The sequence below is a fragment of the Capricornis sumatraensis genome, chromosome 17 (genome assembly GCF_032405125.1).
Source record: "Capricornis sumatraensis isolate serow.1 chromosome 17, serow.2, whole genome shotgun sequence".
NCBI classification, from domain to species: domain Eukaryota; kingdom Metazoa; phylum Chordata; class Mammalia; order Artiodactyla; family Bovidae; genus Capricornis; species Capricornis sumatraensis.
This window is the reverse complement of record NC_091085.1, coordinates 49,242,820-49,261,102: the sequence shown is the minus strand read 5'-3', so window position 1 is coordinate 49,261,102 and position 18,283 is coordinate 49,242,820. Positions and strand designations below refer to the sequence as shown.

The 18,283-nt window shown below is 43.2% G+C and overlaps 1 protein-coding gene across 1 annotated transcript in view; it reads right to left on the bottom strand.

Moving 5' to 3' along the window:
* Positions 1-2,432, bottom strand: part of PDGFC (platelet derived growth factor C) — a 241,516-nt gene extending 239,084 nt beyond the window's left edge. Inside the window, exon 1 of the mRNA XM_068990067.1 lies at positions 2,315-2,432. Coding sequence (XP_068846168.1) covers positions 2,315-2,432 — 118 coding nt within the window. The remainder of the gene's footprint in view (positions 1-2,314) is intronic.
* Positions 2,433-18,283: the final 15,851 nt, after the last annotated feature.

Genomic DNA, 18,283 nt, shown 5'->3' with positions numbered 1-18,283 from the left:
TCCTCAGGTAGGTCTGTACTTTCAGGATTAGACACTTACCTAAATTGAGAAGAGCAACAGGGCGAGCAAAAATCAATCAAAATTCAACAGGAGGACAAAAAAATGCCCACTTGACGGGGTGGAAAATTTGAAAGTCACACAAACTGTTCACATTCCCCGGGGGAATCTTAATCAGCAACTACCTGTTACCCTCCCGTCCTAGAACTTGCCTGTGCGGGGAAAATAGCTCTATACCGCCCCCTAGCGTTGATCGCCTCGCTTCTCAGACTAAACACCGCAAGGTGAGTGGTGCCTCCACCTCCACTTACTTCCGGAGGCCAACCCTCATAGGGCTAAACATAGCCCAGTCCTCTGCCCACAGATTAGGAAACAACCGAGCTATTTTTAGCGTCATGCATCTTAGGAAGAGAAATGGCCCAGTCTCTGATGGCAACAGAATGTGCGTGGCCTGACTTCATGAACCCATCACTCAGGAGGGTGTGCACCTACTCCAGGAAGTAGCCTAGGATCCTGTGAAAGTTCTGGAGTCTGGTTAAAAGGGATGGTGGCACATGGACCACACGACAAAATGACAAGGAAAGGACAATGACGGGTACAAGTCCTAAAGGGACTCAGGAACATAAGAGATGTCAGGCCAGGCCTGATATGTGAAAGCAGCAGGAGAAGTGACCTGGGGCAGGAAAAGCAAAAAACAGAAGCCAGAAGCCAGGAATAGCATGCATACTCATTTTGAGAAAGTCTGTCCAGTAAGAGGCAATATTTTGAGCTTGACATTTATTTTACATGAGAAAGAACAAAGGTTGGTCTGATCCGTTTCCTGCCAGGGTACAGCTGGTGCTGTGACTTCTTTGATCACCCCTCTCCCAGTCCTCTGCAGTCCCCGTGATTAGAGATGGATCCCTAGGCTGCCTTTTGATCAGCAGCTCAAGCAGCCTGCAGGTGCCATGTGCCATCACATCAACAAGTTGTAAGAAGCAGCTACATTAAGTCTAGCTGATGAATGTGATAGCTTGTCTTGCTGCCGGTACAATAAATACACATAATGGCTACAAAGGTCCCAGGAATCCTTATTTTCTCTCCTTCTGTTCTTTAGAACTTTCTGTGCTTTCTTAAAGGTGAACACTTTGGAGAGTTTCAGTACAAAACTAAAGCTTGGAAACGCCCCCAAAACATAGAGAAAATGGTGCTCAGACTTAAAAACACGGCCGGCGTACACCATTCCAATCTCCTAAGTATGCTGCTTATGTTCATGTCGCCTGGTTAATGAAGAGACAGCATTCTTGCATTCTAAATAGATGGCACACAAAGCAGTAAAAACATGTACATTTCTTTTCAAATAAAACTGAGAGCCACTGCTTGTAAACAGGGTGTTTAATATTCTAATTTTAGACAGCCTGCATTAACATTGTGGTTTCATGTGCAGTATAAAATTTCTATTTACAAAGTAGTCTCAAAAATGACTTCATAATGGTAGATCAAGAGCAAAAGAGTTTAGAAACTGAATGATGTAAATCATATGGAGTTCAGAGGCTAAGCAAATTACACACCCTGAAGCAGCCCTGGCTTCATGAAAGGAGCCTTTCTCCAGCCCTGTGCAATCCCAGCCCAAGGGAACTTGCATCTGAGAGTTTTCTAAACATTTCAGGTACACTTGAAAGCTGAAAGTAATCCTCATTTCCTATGCAGGTTTAAGTCGTTTCCAGCACACACAAAATAGCAGCCACTCACCATCGCATATAAAAACACACCACCAGAAAGGTAAGGGCTAGAGTACAAAGGCATATTAAAAAAAAAAAAAAAAAGCGCAAGAGAAATTCATTTTTTAAATACCTCCTAAAGACATCCACATGACCTCTTGACCGCTTTACTATCTATTTATTGATTAATTGATGTCTTTCCACTTAGAGCGCTTCAATTAATGAGGTTGATACACGTCCTGGGACAACCCCTCCCCAATCCAAAAAACTCTGAGTAAAGTCAAACACGCCAAGACTCATTCGTGTTGGCTTCGGATTTAGAGGCAGTTCTTGAACTTAGAACTCTGGCAACAAGAGTTCTTGCAAGGCACGCTGGCACCGACGTTCCCGGGGCTCCCCGAATGTCCCCTCTCCGGGTGCGCCCGCAGAGACACTCACGCCGCTGGGCTGGAGCCACGGCGGCCGCTCCCGAAGTTGCAAACTCCGCTGAACCTCCGAAAGCCGGTGCCTGCGAACACGCGCGGAGGCGTCCGTCCCAGCGCGGGCCGGGTGCATCCCGCCCGGGTGCACAATGCGGCGCGGGAAGCGAGCGGGAGAAGGAGCTGGGGGGGACTCACCGTTCTGCTCCTTGTTGCTGCCGAGCTGGAGTTTGCTGCTCAGGTTGGACTCAGCCCGGGTCCCGGGTCTCTGGCCGGCTAGGGCGGATGTCAGCAGGAGGAGCCCGAAGAGGAGCATTGGGCTGAGCGGGCGGGCGCGCGGTCGGCGGGCACTTGGGGAGCGGGGCTCCGGGCCGGGATCAGCGCCGCCGGGGGAGGGCCGCGCCGGGCGGGACGCGCCGCGCCTGCTCTGGCCGCCGAGCCTCGCGGGGCACTTTCCACATACTCCCATCCAAGACTTTCTCCGAGGGCCCTCTTCTGCGTCTCCAGCTTGTGCCGAGGATCAAAGCAAAACCTGGACCTGAACCAGTTTCCCAAGGTTTAAACAAATCCTGCGCTGTGCCGAGGCGGTGGGGGTGGGGTGGGGGCGAAGGCGAGGGAGGAAAGGGGGGGGGGGACGCGGGGAGCCGGGCGCGCCGAGGAGTCCCTGGCGAGGGGCTGGGAGCACCTGTCAGCCGGGGGACGGCACCGGCAACGGGTTGGGGGTCGCGCGGGGCCGGCCGGCAGCCGGGTCGGCGGCGGGCACTTTCTGATCAATAACAAAGCTGCCGATCGATGCGCTCTCCAAGCGCCGCAGCCGCCCCGCCCCCACCCCGAGGGGGAGGGGAGACCCAGGCGCGAGCGCGGCGCCGGGGCCGGGGGTCCCGAGCCGGCCCGGGTCCAGGCCGAGGCCGCCCGGGGCCGGGCGCAGGGAGGCCGAGGGACGCGCTCCTCGCCCGGCGCGCAGCGCGGATCCGGCACCTGGATGCGGGTCCCGCGAGCAGAGTTCTCGGGCCCGGGCGCCCTCGCCCGGCGCAGCTCTGGAGGTCGGACTGGGGTCGCGCCGGGGGCGCTCGCCGTCCCCTCCCCCGCGTTCCGGCGGCGCCGCCGCGAGTGGGCCCCGGGCGCGCAGCAGGCCGGCGCGAGCTCGCCTGTCCCCTCCCCTTCCCCACCTTCGCGGCGGCGGGGGGGCCCCGGTCCCGCTCGCCGGGGCCGCCGCCGGGCGGTCCGGCAGGTGCCAGCGCTGACGGGGTGCTGCGGGAGGGCTGGGTGCCCAGGGCCCCGGACGGGGATGCGCCCGAGCGGCCCGAGCTCCCCTTCCCGGACGCCCCGAGCCCCAAATAACGGGCGGGCCGGGCGCTGCGGATGCCGCGGGAGCCAGAAGAAGTGGGAAGAACTTCCTGCCTCTTCCCTCTTCCCCGCCCCTGAGCCAGGACTCCTTGTTCCTTCCCGAGGGATCCCCATTCCCAAAGGGCTGGGCCGGGACCCTTGGCCAGCGACTGTGGGCTGATGGTACGAAGGGACCTCTTTCCTTCCTGTTAACAACTCTGAAGCAGGGGGTGGAAAAAGCAAAAGTAAAGACAAACGAAGACAAATGGCCAGAATAATCACATTTATTCATTTAACGAACGCTCTGTTGACTGAATGCCTACGAAGGCAGGCACTGTTCTAAGCCTGCAGAAATGAAAACAGACATAAGTCTCCGGCCTCCTGAAACTTGCCTTAAATCAGGATCAGGCAAGGGCCAGGGCAGGCAAAGAAGAAATACCCTCCAACCGCTTGTCGACAAGCGGATGCAAACTGACAGGTTGTACTCGGGTATATACTCCACCTGGAGTCAGACTGAAGGATGGATCCTTAAGATGTGAGCAGAGATGGTGGTGATGGTTTAGTCGTTAAGTCCTGTTTGACTCTTGCGACCCCATGAATTGTGCCCACCAAGTTCATCTGTCCATGGAATTTCCCGGTCAAGAATACTGGAGTGGGTTACCATTTCCTTCTCCAGGGATCTTCCCAAATCAGGGATTGAACCTGTGTCTCCTGCATTTACCGCTGAGCCACCAAGGAAGCCATAAGCTGAAATCCCGTGGAGTTTCAATGTTTCTTAAGTAGCTTTGCTTTCTCGCCCTGTTAGGCCCTCCATGAGGACTGGGGAGAGCTGCCCTGACAAAGATCCAGGGATACTCAGACGTCCCCTGGACCAAACGGGGCAGACCCTTCCTCAGTCAGGCTGAAAATGTCAGGTCCTCTTCCTAAGCTTGGAAGCCCACTGAGACCAACCCACATGACCCACTTAACATCCTAGTCCTCTTCTTTCTTTCCTTCTTAAAATTCTCCTAAGTTCATCTCCTCTTTGAACCTTTACTCACCTAGACCATCCTTTCATTCTTACTCCTTCACCACCTCTGTATCCAGAGTGCAGGATGTCAAGGCCAGTAAGGAAAGCCCAGTCTTTGAAGAAGTTACAGTTTAGCAGGACACAGGCCTTGTCATTGTATTCACTCCAGCAGCTCCTCAAGGCCAGTGTGTATCCATATTTGCACAATAAATAATAGGTTCCAAGAGTTATCTGTAGATTTGTGGGAGGGTGAGGGAGTGTTCTCAGTTTTAAAGGCTTAATGAGACTCGTTATATAAAAGACATGTTTTATGAACACACTTTAATCTATTTGTAATAAAATTAATTACTCCCCAATTTTTCTAATTTGGTACATTTAATTTTCTAATCAGGATTTTTCTATTAATAAATGAGGCTGTTATGTCTATATAGTTGAGTTTGATGACCACCCACATAGAGTGTGTGTGTGTGTGTGTGTGTGTGTGCGCACGCGCGCAAATTCAATCCATTTGCTTTCATGAGATCATAAGGGTGAGGATGCCCTTTATTTTGTATCATTTCCTCTCGGCCAGAAGAGTGCCTGGCCCAAGGGGGTCATAAATAAATACTCTTGCCTGACTGGCAGGTTTCTTTATTGGAGTCACTTAAATTTGCCCTAGAATTTCAGTATGGAGGATGCATTTGAAAAGTTACAGGTGATCAGGAATAATACTCCAGCTCTGGGTTTCACCTCATCCATATTCTATAGATTGCTTTAAGACTGGCCTTATAAGTAAAGCCAGCCAGGTGCTCCTACAGGACCCCAAACCTGACCATGTCCACATCTGTATTGCCTGGGTTCCCTCCAGTGTCCTTAAATTGCTGTCTTCTGAACTACTCTTGCCCTTGGCAAGTTTATTTTAACACTGTATCCTCCGCCTGTCTTCCTACTCTATTCTGCTTACAAACCCTTCCTAGGAAAGTGGGATCTTTCCACTGAAAGATTTTATATAATCCAAAGTCTGCACAATTACTAAACAATAGATTCTGAATGAATGTGGCTTTGTTTGGGCCTAAAGCATTTTCCTTGAGGAAAGGCATCTGTTCCACCAACCAGGAGAAAATAATTGGGAACATTCTTTGTGGTTTTCATGTTTTCTTAAATATTCAGCAGGCGTGCCCACTCCGGCTGAATGCAGAGAGTGCTACCTACAAATTCCTGGTGAGGAACATGCCAGAAGGTACTGGGTTATGAGCAGTGATAATTTGAGGAGGGAGGGTGGACGTCACTACTAAATTCTTTTTGAAGTGAAATAACATTTAAAGTCAACTATCCATTCAACTAGGCATTTAACATTCAGGAGAGCAGAAACTATGGGGATGAGTTTTTGCTCAGAAAATAAAATATTGCAAATTTTCTTCCTCCCTCTTCTTCGGAATTAATCGTAACACACACAGGTGCAAAACGATATTAAGACTTTTCCTAGAACTTTTCAGTATTTTAGTGGCAGGTGATTTGAACATGAGTTTCTGAAGTTCAGAGCCCTATGATCTACCTAAGTATCCACTGCTTTCCAAAATGACTAACTGGCAACACTTCTATATAGATTTAAATGAGGCTGGGAGCTGAGGGTATCATTAGTAAGCAAAGTAAATGCCCACAGATCACAGCAGGGATAAAGACTGTTCTAGCGGGGAAACAAAAGAAATGAAGTAATCTTAGAATCATCCTTTCCTCTCTCCAGTTTCTCCAACTACCCCACCCGGAGAAACATATGACCATGCTTTCTCTGGCTAACTCAGGATATATTTAGACTCTACTTTTCCAACCTGGAAAAATAAAAACACACTTTTCCTTATATTTTGTTGGTCCAGATCAGTCACCCTTTACCAGTGTGGTAATGCTATCAGAAAGGTTGGCTTGCTGAAGCAGATGGCAGGGGGTTGTGTTAGGATCCTGCTCCCAAGGATCCTAAATCCAGCTTTTTGAGGGTGGAGAGTCCGGGATTGGGAAGTTGGAGGTGTGTGATCTAGAGAAACCGGTGACAAGGACAGGCCTTGGGGTGGCGCTCTGTGGCCTTTCCCACTGAAGTGAAGCTGTTCTTTCCTTTTGGCAGTCATGGTGAAGCATGCAAAGACTCTACAAGATCTCAGAAGTGCTGGTCTACTCAGAACTCAAGGGAGAATGAAGCCAGACACAGTCCCAAAGAGACAGGAGCCCTGATCACCTTAGGACCACCACAGCCAGAGGTCATTTCCCTGGGAGATGAGAGACCAGGGACCTAGCCTGGCCTTACTGCTAGCAATAGCACAACCTTAATCTAGACTTCTTCCTGCCCCCTTTCTTTACAGGAGAAAATTGCACTGAATTCTTTTTTTGTATTATAGTATAATTGCTTTACAATGTTGTGTTAGTTTCTGGTGTACAGCAAAGTGTGTACGCCGTATGTACATGCACAACCCCTTCTTCTAAGGTCCCCTTCCCAGCCCCCTGATCCCACTCCCTAGGTTATCACAGAGCACCGAGCTGAGCTCCCCGAGCTATACGGTGAGCTCTCACCTGCTGTCTGTTTTACACATGGTAGTGCATATACGTCGGTGCTGCTCTCTCAATTCATCCCCTCCTCGCCTCCCCCTCGGAGACAGACAGGCACATTGGATTCTTAACTCCATCCTCTAATTGCTTTAGAATTCTTTAGAATGCAACAGATAATGATGGCAGTTCTTTTCAAACTTAACAGTGCTTCTGTGATGATATGGAATTAGGACAAGTTTCCTGGCCTCAACTCAGAGGTGCCTTGGAGGCTGGCAAGAGATGATGAGCAGAGGCTTCTCCCTGAATTTGTGCAGTCAAGCAAAAAAGTTCTGTTTTATCTGTTGTGATCTTGGTTGGGAAAGAAAAAATGTACTGATAACCAAAATGAGAGAAGAAAAAAGGAGTCTGGAAATCACTGACTAATGCAAGTATCAGGAATTGTATTGCATTCAGGGAAACAATAAAATATGTGTGGGAGTCATATTTTAATATTTAATATTGTTTGATGTCATGGGAACAACATCAAAAGAGGCCAAGGATTGGTCTGAAGGTAAAGAAATATAACTATAGTTCACAAACAAGTTGTAAATGATAAGGAAATTCTATTGCCATGAGCCAAAAATGAATGTCCAACCTCCTACTATCCTTAGAGCTCCATCGGTGGCATCTCTAACAAATCCTTAAATCGGGGGGAAATCCCCTAAAAATGAGACCGGGAATCAAACACTGTACTTGGTCATATCCCCGAGTCAATAAATGTCACTTTTCTCTTGCCTGAAGTCATGTGTAGGATAGGAAGGCTTCTGTCCACATGGTGACAAATCATAGTAAAGGGGTCAAGATATGGCTACAGATCTTCCTTCCTCAGACAGTGACCCCCTTCTTTCCAAGGTCATGAGAGAAGGACCCTCTCACTTTGCGATCATTGTTTCAAATGCAGTCTTTCCTTGGCTGCCAGGCTTTGTAAAAGAGGCCCAGAGCATCAGTACCCAACTTCATGAACGTTTAAAAAGTATTATTGATTAGAAGGAAGGAAAATAGAGCTTAACTCATCTAACATTAAAGTAACCTCAATTGTTTTTGAAGTTCAAGATAGTTCAAGGACTTTCCATAACCTTTTTCTATGATGATTATGACTGTCAGCCGTCTGTCGTCTTTATAGTCGTAGTCAGAAAAGTGCCTGCTCCCTTCTGTTCTAAAGCAGTGTGTGACATTTTAAGGCACTGCTTTATTTTCCAAATTTTGTTTTTATCAGCCCAGTTGGCTTTGATGCTTTTCACATCTCCCTGGACCACTTCACTGCTTGTTCATTGTCCGGATGCTCTTTTACTGGTCTTCCATAAAATTAGGAGGGTACAACGCATGTTTTCCTCCTACAGACAACTCAAAAGGACTGATGATAGTTAAATAAAAGTCAACCCAGGATAAATAAACACAAGAGGAGAATCATTCAGGTTTAAAATTACCCTGTGAAGCATTGATCATGTTCCAGGAACTATTAGATACCTTAAAATATATTTTCTCATTTCATCTTCCCACCAGTCCTTCAAGGAAAGCCAGAACTTCCCCATGTTGCTGCAGAGGAATGGAGAATTAATGGAGAATTTGCCCAGGGTGACGCTATGGGTGGCCAGTACAGATCACCTTTGTCCCCAGGGCTCCCCTTAGACTCCTGTGCTTTTCATGTGACGCTAGAGTCCCTGGGTTTTGGACAAGAGCATTCCTATGGGAAGCTTTTGTATGCTTCCCTAAGTTTTCCACAATGACTGCCCTCCCCATGTTTGCCCTGGGGGAGACCCTGGGGTACTTAGACTTTCCCACATGTTTAAGAGCACAGCACTAAGACAGCTATCCTTCTGGAACAGCCTACATAAAAGGTTTGAGCCACACTGAATCTGGGTTACTGGAGGCAGAGATGATGACTAAGGCATCAGAAAGCTGGCCTGGGGTGGAAGCCCACCCAAAGTGTGGGCTAGCCCAAGTATCCTGTTTACCCTGGCCAAGTTAGTCATCCAGCTAATGCCTCAGCCTCCACCATCTGTGGGTAGTTATGTCAGAGAATCTATCTCTTCGTCTTTGAAGACAAAGGGAATGAATTATCATTCCTCTCCTCCTGCTCACGATTGCTACTGAACGAAAGCATCAGGGCTGGGAAGAAATACAGTGTTTTCCCAGTTGTTCCCTTTGAAGAATCAATTCATGATGAACTCTAGGTGTCAGAGCCTAGCCTTCGCTCATGCACACTGTTCCTGTGTGTATCCCTTCATGTGTTTCTAATTCAAAGTTTCTGGCTGAGGGTTTTTGTTAAGTCCTATGACAAGGCAGATTTGCATTTTCATTGATACTTTTATGAAGGTGTTTTTAGATTGGCTGAAGTTATTCGAAGCCCAAAGGCAACAAGGAACCAGTGACCTGTTAAGCCCTCAGACAGAAAAATGTCTTCAATTGAAATTCTAATTCCTGAGATCCATATCGGAAGGGATATACCATACGAAAAGATACTCAGAGTATCCATTTTTGTTCCAATGGACAGTAAGAGAAAAAATTCTTTACATTCTTTTCTTTCTTGAACAACATTTAAGACACACATAAAACTGAACAGAAAAATGTGAGAATCAGCCAATTATTCTAGCCACTATTATTCATACTAATTGAAGCAAATGATTAAACTATGCATCTGTTAAAAACATTCTTTTAAGAATTCAAAACATGTCCTAATATCATTATCTTCCTGCCTACCGAGATTTCTGTTTCAAGATGATCATCTCTGTGTAAACCCACGTTCAGTGTTCTCAGCTCTGCTAAGGGGAAAGAAATGTCTCATCCTTCAGACTCTGTGTGGTCTGGTGTATGAACCGACTGTCACTTAGTGAAGCAGAGTAACCTGCGCACTTTCATTTACATCTTGGGGAATGGTTGTTACATCACTACTTTTTTTTTTTTAAGTTGAAATGTTCACAATGATGAGCTCTACATTGGAGTCTTCTACTGATTATTAAGTGCAACTCCATGCATAAATATTCATAGAATCCTCTTTTTAAAGATGAGAAACTGAGGCCCAGGAAGGTTCTGTAACTTGAGCAGAGACACATATTTATAAGAAGTGAAACTGAGCAGAACCCTGTGGGGTCCCTGGGCAAAGATGCCTTTCTGTCCCCTGTTTCGTGTTTGTAAGGAACAGACTCCATGATCCATGACCTGAGTCCCAAAAGGCACATTCTCATATTTGCTAATCAGATAACTGAGAAGATGCACAGGTGTGGGAAGAGCAGCCAAGAATCAATAGTGCAGACTTGGGTCAGGGTCCTGGTTCCTCCTCAAGGATATACATAACAATATCTTTGAGTTCTTGTGTGGAGCTATAACCCTCACAAACTGGAGGATGTTCCAGAGAGAAAGTGAAAGTCACAATTTGATAACCTTGAACCTCATCAAGAACCCTCCTGAGGCCAGATGAAAGGAGTGTAGGCCCTGCACACACCCTGATCTTATCATCTTAGCAGCAGCTCCATTCTTAAACCATTGCTATAAAATTCCTCACCAAATCCTCCAGGGTTGAGACAGTTTTCAAAGGCAGGAGCCTGCTGTGTTTCCCTTTGCCTGGAAAAGTAATAAAGCTAATTCTTTTCTAGTTCACCCAAACTCTGTCTCTTGAGATTCCCTTTGGCACTGGTGCACAGAGGCCAGTTTCCTGCATGAGTATTGAAGTCAGAATTGGGAGGCAGGTACCTGCTTCCAGAGCTGGCGCTTTAAACCTCTCATTCCCATTCCTCCACACCACCAAGCACAGTGCTAGGTGTAGAGTGACTTCAAACAGACATTTCAAATTTACGAAATATCCATTTCTGTTGAGCACTGGGGGTTTATTTTATAACTCCACACCATTCTAATCAGAAATATGTAACTTAAAATTCTACTGCCGACAACAAACAGGACATCATTCTGATTTTGGTCTCACATCAAAAGGACCGTGCCCCAAGGCTACAGGAATGAGACACTTAGTCAAGGAAAGCATCACAGTGTCTTAGATGGAATGCCTTCTTTAGTGGCAATAGATATGAGAAATGAACCTTTTGAAATCATCTGAAGGAAAAAAGGGTCTGTTGCCCTGATTCTTAGTGATAAAACCCTGCCATAAAATCGCCATTACACTGTCGCTGGTTCTGACAACTTGTGATGAAGGAAACCTATAACATGCATTCAAATAAGTTTCTGAAGGACAAAAGGAGGAAAAGCAAAGGTAGTGAGACGACTTACGAGTTTCTCGGGTAAGGTGAACGGTCTGCGTGGAAGACAGTTTCGGTTAGCAGTGACCTCAAGGTCATCACGGACTTGACCAAGACAGCAATCTGTCAAGACCATTGATGATGTTTCTGGTCCCAAGAAATCACAAGGTGGGTAAAAGGCAGGATCACTGCCCTCAGGGAGTTCACCCTGATTTGGTGCCTCCAGTCATCCTCACGTGTGTTTGTGTCCACCTCTGATGCAATCTGTCTTCCAGCATTATCTGTGCCTAAAGACTGCCCTCTGCCTGAGCCACTCATGTTCCTGTAAACTGTCCTCAGACGAGCTTGATCTGTTTAAACGCGAAGCTGATCACAGCCTGATCCCTACTCTAAAAATCTGAGCCTCCCCTTTGCCTGCGGGAGAAAAAGTGTTCTCCGTGGGCATCATCTGCTCTTCTTTCCACTCCAGGTCTCACACTCCTGAGGCACAGTCTCACACAGTACTTGCTGGTCTTTGCTTCTATTCTCATGCTGATTCCATAGTTACAGATAACTCAACCTAGAACTTCTTCTGTTTCATTTTTTTTCTTAGCTTCTTTTTCCCCAGTATTTAACATACTGCACTTATCAAATAATGATAGTAAACTCTCCTATGTACCAGACACTATTTTAAAAACAACTTCATGTTTATTCACTTAGTTCTCACCAAAAACATATGAGATCGCTGTAATTTTTAAATTTATTTTATTGAGCTATAGTTGATTTACAATGTGTTAATTTCTGTTATACAGCAAAGTGATTCATATATATGTATATATATATTCATTTTCATATTCTTTTACATTATGGTTTATTGCAGGAAGTTGAATACAGTAGGACATTGTTGTTTATCCATCTTATATAGATAGAATAGTTTGCATCTGCTAAGCTCAAACTTCCAGTCCATCCCTCCCCCACCTCCCATCCCCCTTGGCAACCACAAGCCTGTTCTCTGTGACTGTGAGTCTGTTTCTGTTTCATAGATATGTCCATTTGCATCATATTTTGGATTCCACGTATAAGTGATATCCTGTGGCATTTGTCTTTCTCTGTCTGAGATGGGTGTATTCACCAGTATTTGCTAGGCTTCCCTGCTGGCTCAGACAGTAAAGAATCTGCCTGCAGTGTGGGAGACCTGGGTTTGATCCCTGGATCTGGAAGATCTCCTGGAGAAAGGAATGACTACCGACTGCAGCATTCTTGCCTAGAGAATTCCATGGACAGAGGAACCTGGCAGGTACGTGGGGGTGCAAAGAGACGGACACGACTGAGTGACTAGCACTTTCATAGGGAAACAGTAAAAACAGAGAGGCTATTGGCCTAAGACTACTCACGTGGTCGTTAGCAGAGCTGGGTCTTGAACTTGGCACGTCTATCTCAAATCCCTGCATTCAGCCATCACGCTGTCTCTAACAGAAAGTGTTCAACCAGTACCGAAGGCCATGAATATGCCCAGTCACAATCCAAACACTGAAGTCAGAAGTACAAGCTAACATCATTTTTTTTTCTCTCCAAAAAGCTGTTATTAATTCAATAGAGAGTTTTATCATTAATGGTGTGTTAAAATGAAGATAATACTAAGTAATTTTTTTGGCTAAATAAAGAAGTCTTTCCCTCTCCTCTGCTTTGCTTGCCACCACAGGTTACATCACCAGGGGAAGTCTCATCTTCCCCAAAACTTTCCAGGACAAATCCTTAACCTCACTGCGCCCAAATTAATGATTACATCCTCTAATTTTGTTGATGTACCCTCCATATAAACTCTTCAATGGAAGAAATTGTGTTTTCCACCCCTTTCCCATCTCACCATGGCAGCACTTAACACTGAGTGGGTGCAGTTCCATGTTTAACACATCTTGTAATAGCTGGTAAGTGAAATTAACAAAAGTATGAAGAAGCCAAATGCAGTTACACCCATGATAAATCTTCATGGAAGGAAAAAATGAATGAAGCTCAGCTCTTGATACAATGAGAGACTAGAACCATGTGGAGTTCATTTTCTGGCTTGGCTGTCAGTCAGAGTTGGGGAGCTTATAAATGAAAGAGCTAAATTATGGAAAACAGGAGTCAAGCTGTACTAATGTCTAAGTTCACACCTATGTGAAATTATTCATATAATTTTATATATTTGATGAGCTAAAAAAAAAACAAAGAAACACTTTCCAAACTGGAATCAATGCAGAATCTGCCTTTTTAATAAATCCTATGGTGATACTCATGCCAATATTACAAGGTTATTTCTAAAGCCTGGCCAACAGCCCATGTTCATTGCTTGACTGGTTTACACAGAGTTAACTCCTTATGATCGAAAAATCTTATGTAACAGTTGGTTCCCAAGACTCTATTTAATAGCCAATCTGTTATATCCAAGATGTCATCATTTTGGAAAATAACTTTTATGAGAGTATCTTCTTCATGACATCAAAGTATGATGTCAAATGAAATTCTTTGCTTTTTTTATTTTTAGATTTTAAAGTTTGTGTGTTACAATTTAAAATGTGTATGTGTGTGAAAGGATGTGGTTTTAATTGCTGACCATTGCTGCCTGTGTGAAAGAACTTTTAAGAGTTAGTGATCTAAATAAAATGGGATATGAAGGACCTCTGTTTTATGAAGATTCATGTGTAAAGTAATTTTACCAAATGACAGTTCCCTTTGCATTTCATGTGCTTTGGGAAATTAATTTTAATGTGAAAACTTAGACTTCGACTCTGAGTTAATATCTTAAAAAATAAACGGCCATGGAATGAACCAGACATACCACTTCATCATTTTTTGTCTTATCTAACACCGATTCGTTACTTTAAAACCAGCAAATAGGGAACTATAATCAATATTTTTAATAACCTATAAGGGGAAAGAATGTGAAAAAGAATATATATAGATATAAATATAGATATTTGTGAATGTATAACTGAATAACTTCATTATACACCTGAAATTAACACAACATTGTAAATCAATTATACTTAACTAAAAAAAAATTTAAGCATACAGGCTGAGATTCTATTCTTATAATAAATTAATTCATAACACTGTAATGAAAAAACTTCCTTGAGGTTAGATAAAATATAATTACTCTAAGTTCATAAAAATGAATTCTGTTTGTTATGACCTAAAAATCTTGTTTATCACTGAAGAAGAGAATGGCAGCACATGATGTCTTATATTTCTGAAACTTGGGGGAAGCTTTCATTAGTAATGTAATTTTGAAAGATTTTAAAATGTTTTACAGTGTACCAAATGCTGGGGCAGGATACTAACTTATTGCAGAGCATCACGTTACTATGGTAAGTACCCACAATTGATAGAAGTTAACTTCCTCAGTTTCTGTAGCTGCAAAGCTGAAAGTTTACCTGGTTGATTTCAAGATTCTTTTTCCAACATTTGCCTGGAGAATTCCATGGACAGAGGAGGCTGGTGGCTACAGTCCATTGTATCACAAAGAGTCGTGGGGGCACGACTGAGTGAGTAACACATAATCTATAAAAAAGCTGAATCACTGTGTTGTACACCTGAAACTAATGTAACATTGTAAATCAACTATACTTGAATAAAAATAAATAAAACTGCTGTTTATGGTATTTTCTTTATTCCTTTCACTGCGCAGATGCTGAAATGATGTGTTTGCAACTGATGTGGTATGGCGCTTCCAACCACTGCTCCATATAAATGTACCTTGTGAAGTTGATCAGACACAAAACTTCACAAATGAAAGGTATCTTATATTTCTGAAACTGGGGGGAAGCTTTCATTGGTAATGTAATTTTGAAAGATTTTAAAAGGTTTTACAGTGTATCAAATGCTGGGGTAGGATACTAATTTATTACAGAGCATCACGTTACTATGGTAAGTACCCACAATTGATAGAAATTAACTTCCTCAGTTTTATAGCTGCAAAGCTGAAAGTTTACCTGGTTGATTTCAAGATTCTTTTTCCAACATTTGCTGATTCCCAATGTCCAATTTGCCTCTTTTTTACTAGGAAAAAAAAAATCTATTCTCATAGTCTTTCTTTTGGGGAGACAATTGCATCTTCAAAAATCTTTTTTTTTTTTTCTTTAAAAGGAAACAACCTGTATCCAGAAAGATTCTACTTAGCTGAACATTACATCAGAGTAGTCTTGATTTGTTAGAGACTTGCTGACCTGGGCCTTAAAGACTTTTCTGACCGGAGGCAGAGTATACATTACTCTAAAATTTTCAGATGTTTACAACAAAAACTTATTGGGAAGCATGGGGAAAGAATATGGAATCTAAAAAGAGAAGGAAGGAAAAAAAGCTACCAAAGGAAAAGATAAAGATCTTATAATCAGAATTTCAGTATCTTTTAAAAAATCTATTATACAAATTATTCTTCAAGTGTTGAACAAGTTAGGACTTTTACACAGCCTTTGGTCATTATCTTTTAATACACATATGAGTTACAAAGTGACCGAGCCACTTTCTGTTTTGGCTTCTGCTGCTGGTTCTGCAGTAACAAGCCTATCTGTGTTGTCTGAACTCCATGGAGCAGTATAAAAGGATATTGATTGATGCTTCAGTCTGTTCTTCTATACATATGCAAATTATGTTTGTATTAATATTATCTAGACTAAAAAGGGAACACTTCCTTTATCATTATTTCATAATAATGAATATTAATATTGCTAGACTTAAATGCAAATTAAAAGTACTGCAATTATTAAAACTTATCTCCTGACATTCTGCTATGGATTTGTTCTTTGCCTTTTTCTGAATCTAATATTGTGTGATTATTCACATTGATAGCACCAGGAGGCACATACAGGAGACTCTGTATCTGTTACTATGGCGACTATTGGTCATATTTTGAAAGAAAAAGCAACCATTGTTATACGTAAATTTAAATATTACTACCCAACTTTTAAAAACTGTAGAAAATTAGACATCACATTTTAAATATTGTTTAAAGTCATTTGCTTCCTATTTTTCTTCTCAAGGAAAATGTAGTTAGTTGGAACAATATACATAGCTGAGTTTTTAAGAATAAACTACAACTTTTCTTTTCCTTTAAAAATGCTTACACATAATTAGGCTGTAAAGACAGTCTGATCTGGCTCTAATCATAGCTCTGTCACTTACTGGATGTTTATTACCCTGTATAACATAAAAAATCATAAAGAGGATTTGGACTACATCATGGATAAATTTGATTTGAGTATGCTGACCAAAATCATTTTTAGGATGAGTGGACAGAGAAATAAATTCACTTTCACATGCCATGCTTAACATCCTAGAAAGATACCCTTTTCCAGGCCATGAATCACAATACTGTATTGATACGGAGATATTCTGGGCTTGTATTTTCAGTATTTTATTTCCTCCTTCTTTCAACATACATTGACTATGTGTATCAGACACTGTGCTAGATTCTGGAAGACCTAGCTAAGATGAAGCCCCAAGAACTTCTAATATGCAGACTTTGGGTTGAGAAGAACAACTGAGAAAAGGGGTCTAAGAAGACCCAGACTTGTGAGGTGTAATAAATACAGATGTTGTCAGGAGAGCTGGGGAAAGTACGTGATATCAGTTGTTAGAGGTAAGGAAGGAGGTAAGGTAGCATCTACAGGAACTGGATAAAGAACACATTGGATTTGGGATCATGGAGGTTATTGCTGAACTTGATAAAATCAATGCTAGGAGCAAAGCAATAGCTGTAACTAGAATGGGATGAACAGAAGAGTTCATTGGAGATTGTTTTTAATTTAAATAATTCATGGTATTACATCGATGCACAGTTAATTTGTTTATTTTAAGCTTTTGATTTGGTTAGTTTTGCCACATGTAGACACCAATAGGGAAGTGATGGGAAAGATGGCATGAAGACACAGCAAGGAGGCAAGGCTGCCACATGTAAGCCAAGAAGAGAGTCCTCAAAAGAAGCCAGAAATACCCACGCTTTGACTTCAGACTTCTAATCTCCAAAACTGGGAGAAAATAAACTTTTGATGTCTAAGCCACCCTGGCTGTGGTATTTTTGGCTGTTTACTGGGCTTATGGCAAGCCCTGGCAAACTGATACAAGAGTCTGTTCCCCCACCAACTTGGGCTGTGTGTGAGAGTTCTCTCTATAGAAAGATGACTTTTGTCAGAAATATTATTTGAGAACATTAGGTTAACCATTCCATGGTTAACCTTCTTGGTTGCTTAATGGTATTTTTAGTAAAGAAAGTGTTTTCATTTGAAGTCTGAGTTATCGCTTGTTTATTTCAGGGTTTTTGAAGTTTCTGTGCTTTTGTTTTGTGCTTAGTCACTCAGTCATGTCCGACTCTTTGTGACCCCATGAACTGTAGTTCACCAGACTCCTCTGTCCATGGCTATTCTCCAGGGAAGAATACTGGAGTGGGTTGCCATGCCCTCCTCCAGGGATCTTTCCAACCCAAGGATAGAACTCAGGCATCCCACATTGCAGGCAGATTCTTTACCATCTGAGTCACCAGGGAAGTCCCTTTGAAGTTTTTACAACTTATCAAAGAAATCTTTCCCTACTCAAATTTATACAACTTTCTTCTGTGTTTTCTTCTGGAATTTTTATCGTTTAAGCTTTTGTCTAGGATCCATTTCAACTTAACATTTGGGTTTGGAGGAAAGTGGAAAAATATTACTTTTTCCTCCCACTTTGAATACCTAATTGTTCCAAAACTGTTGAAAAGACTTTACTTTCCCCATTGAATTCACTTGGCACCTTTATCGATAATTGACTGAGCATGTGTGTGTTGGTCCACATCTGAACTCTTCATTCAGGTCCCTGGATCTGTATTTCTATTTTTCTGTCTCTACAGTGCCATCCAAACTATTGCAGCTTCATAGTGAGCCTTGAAATCAAGAAACCTAAATCCTCCAGGTTTGTTCTTTCTCTTTTTTAGATTGCTTTGACTATAGATAAATCAATCAGCCATTCAAATTCTACCCAAAAAGCATGCTGGAATTTTTATTCGGATTACTTTAAATCTACAGATAAATTTGGGAGGATCTGACCTCCTATGGTTTTTCCAGTGGTCACGTATGGATATGAGAGTTGGACTGTGAAGAA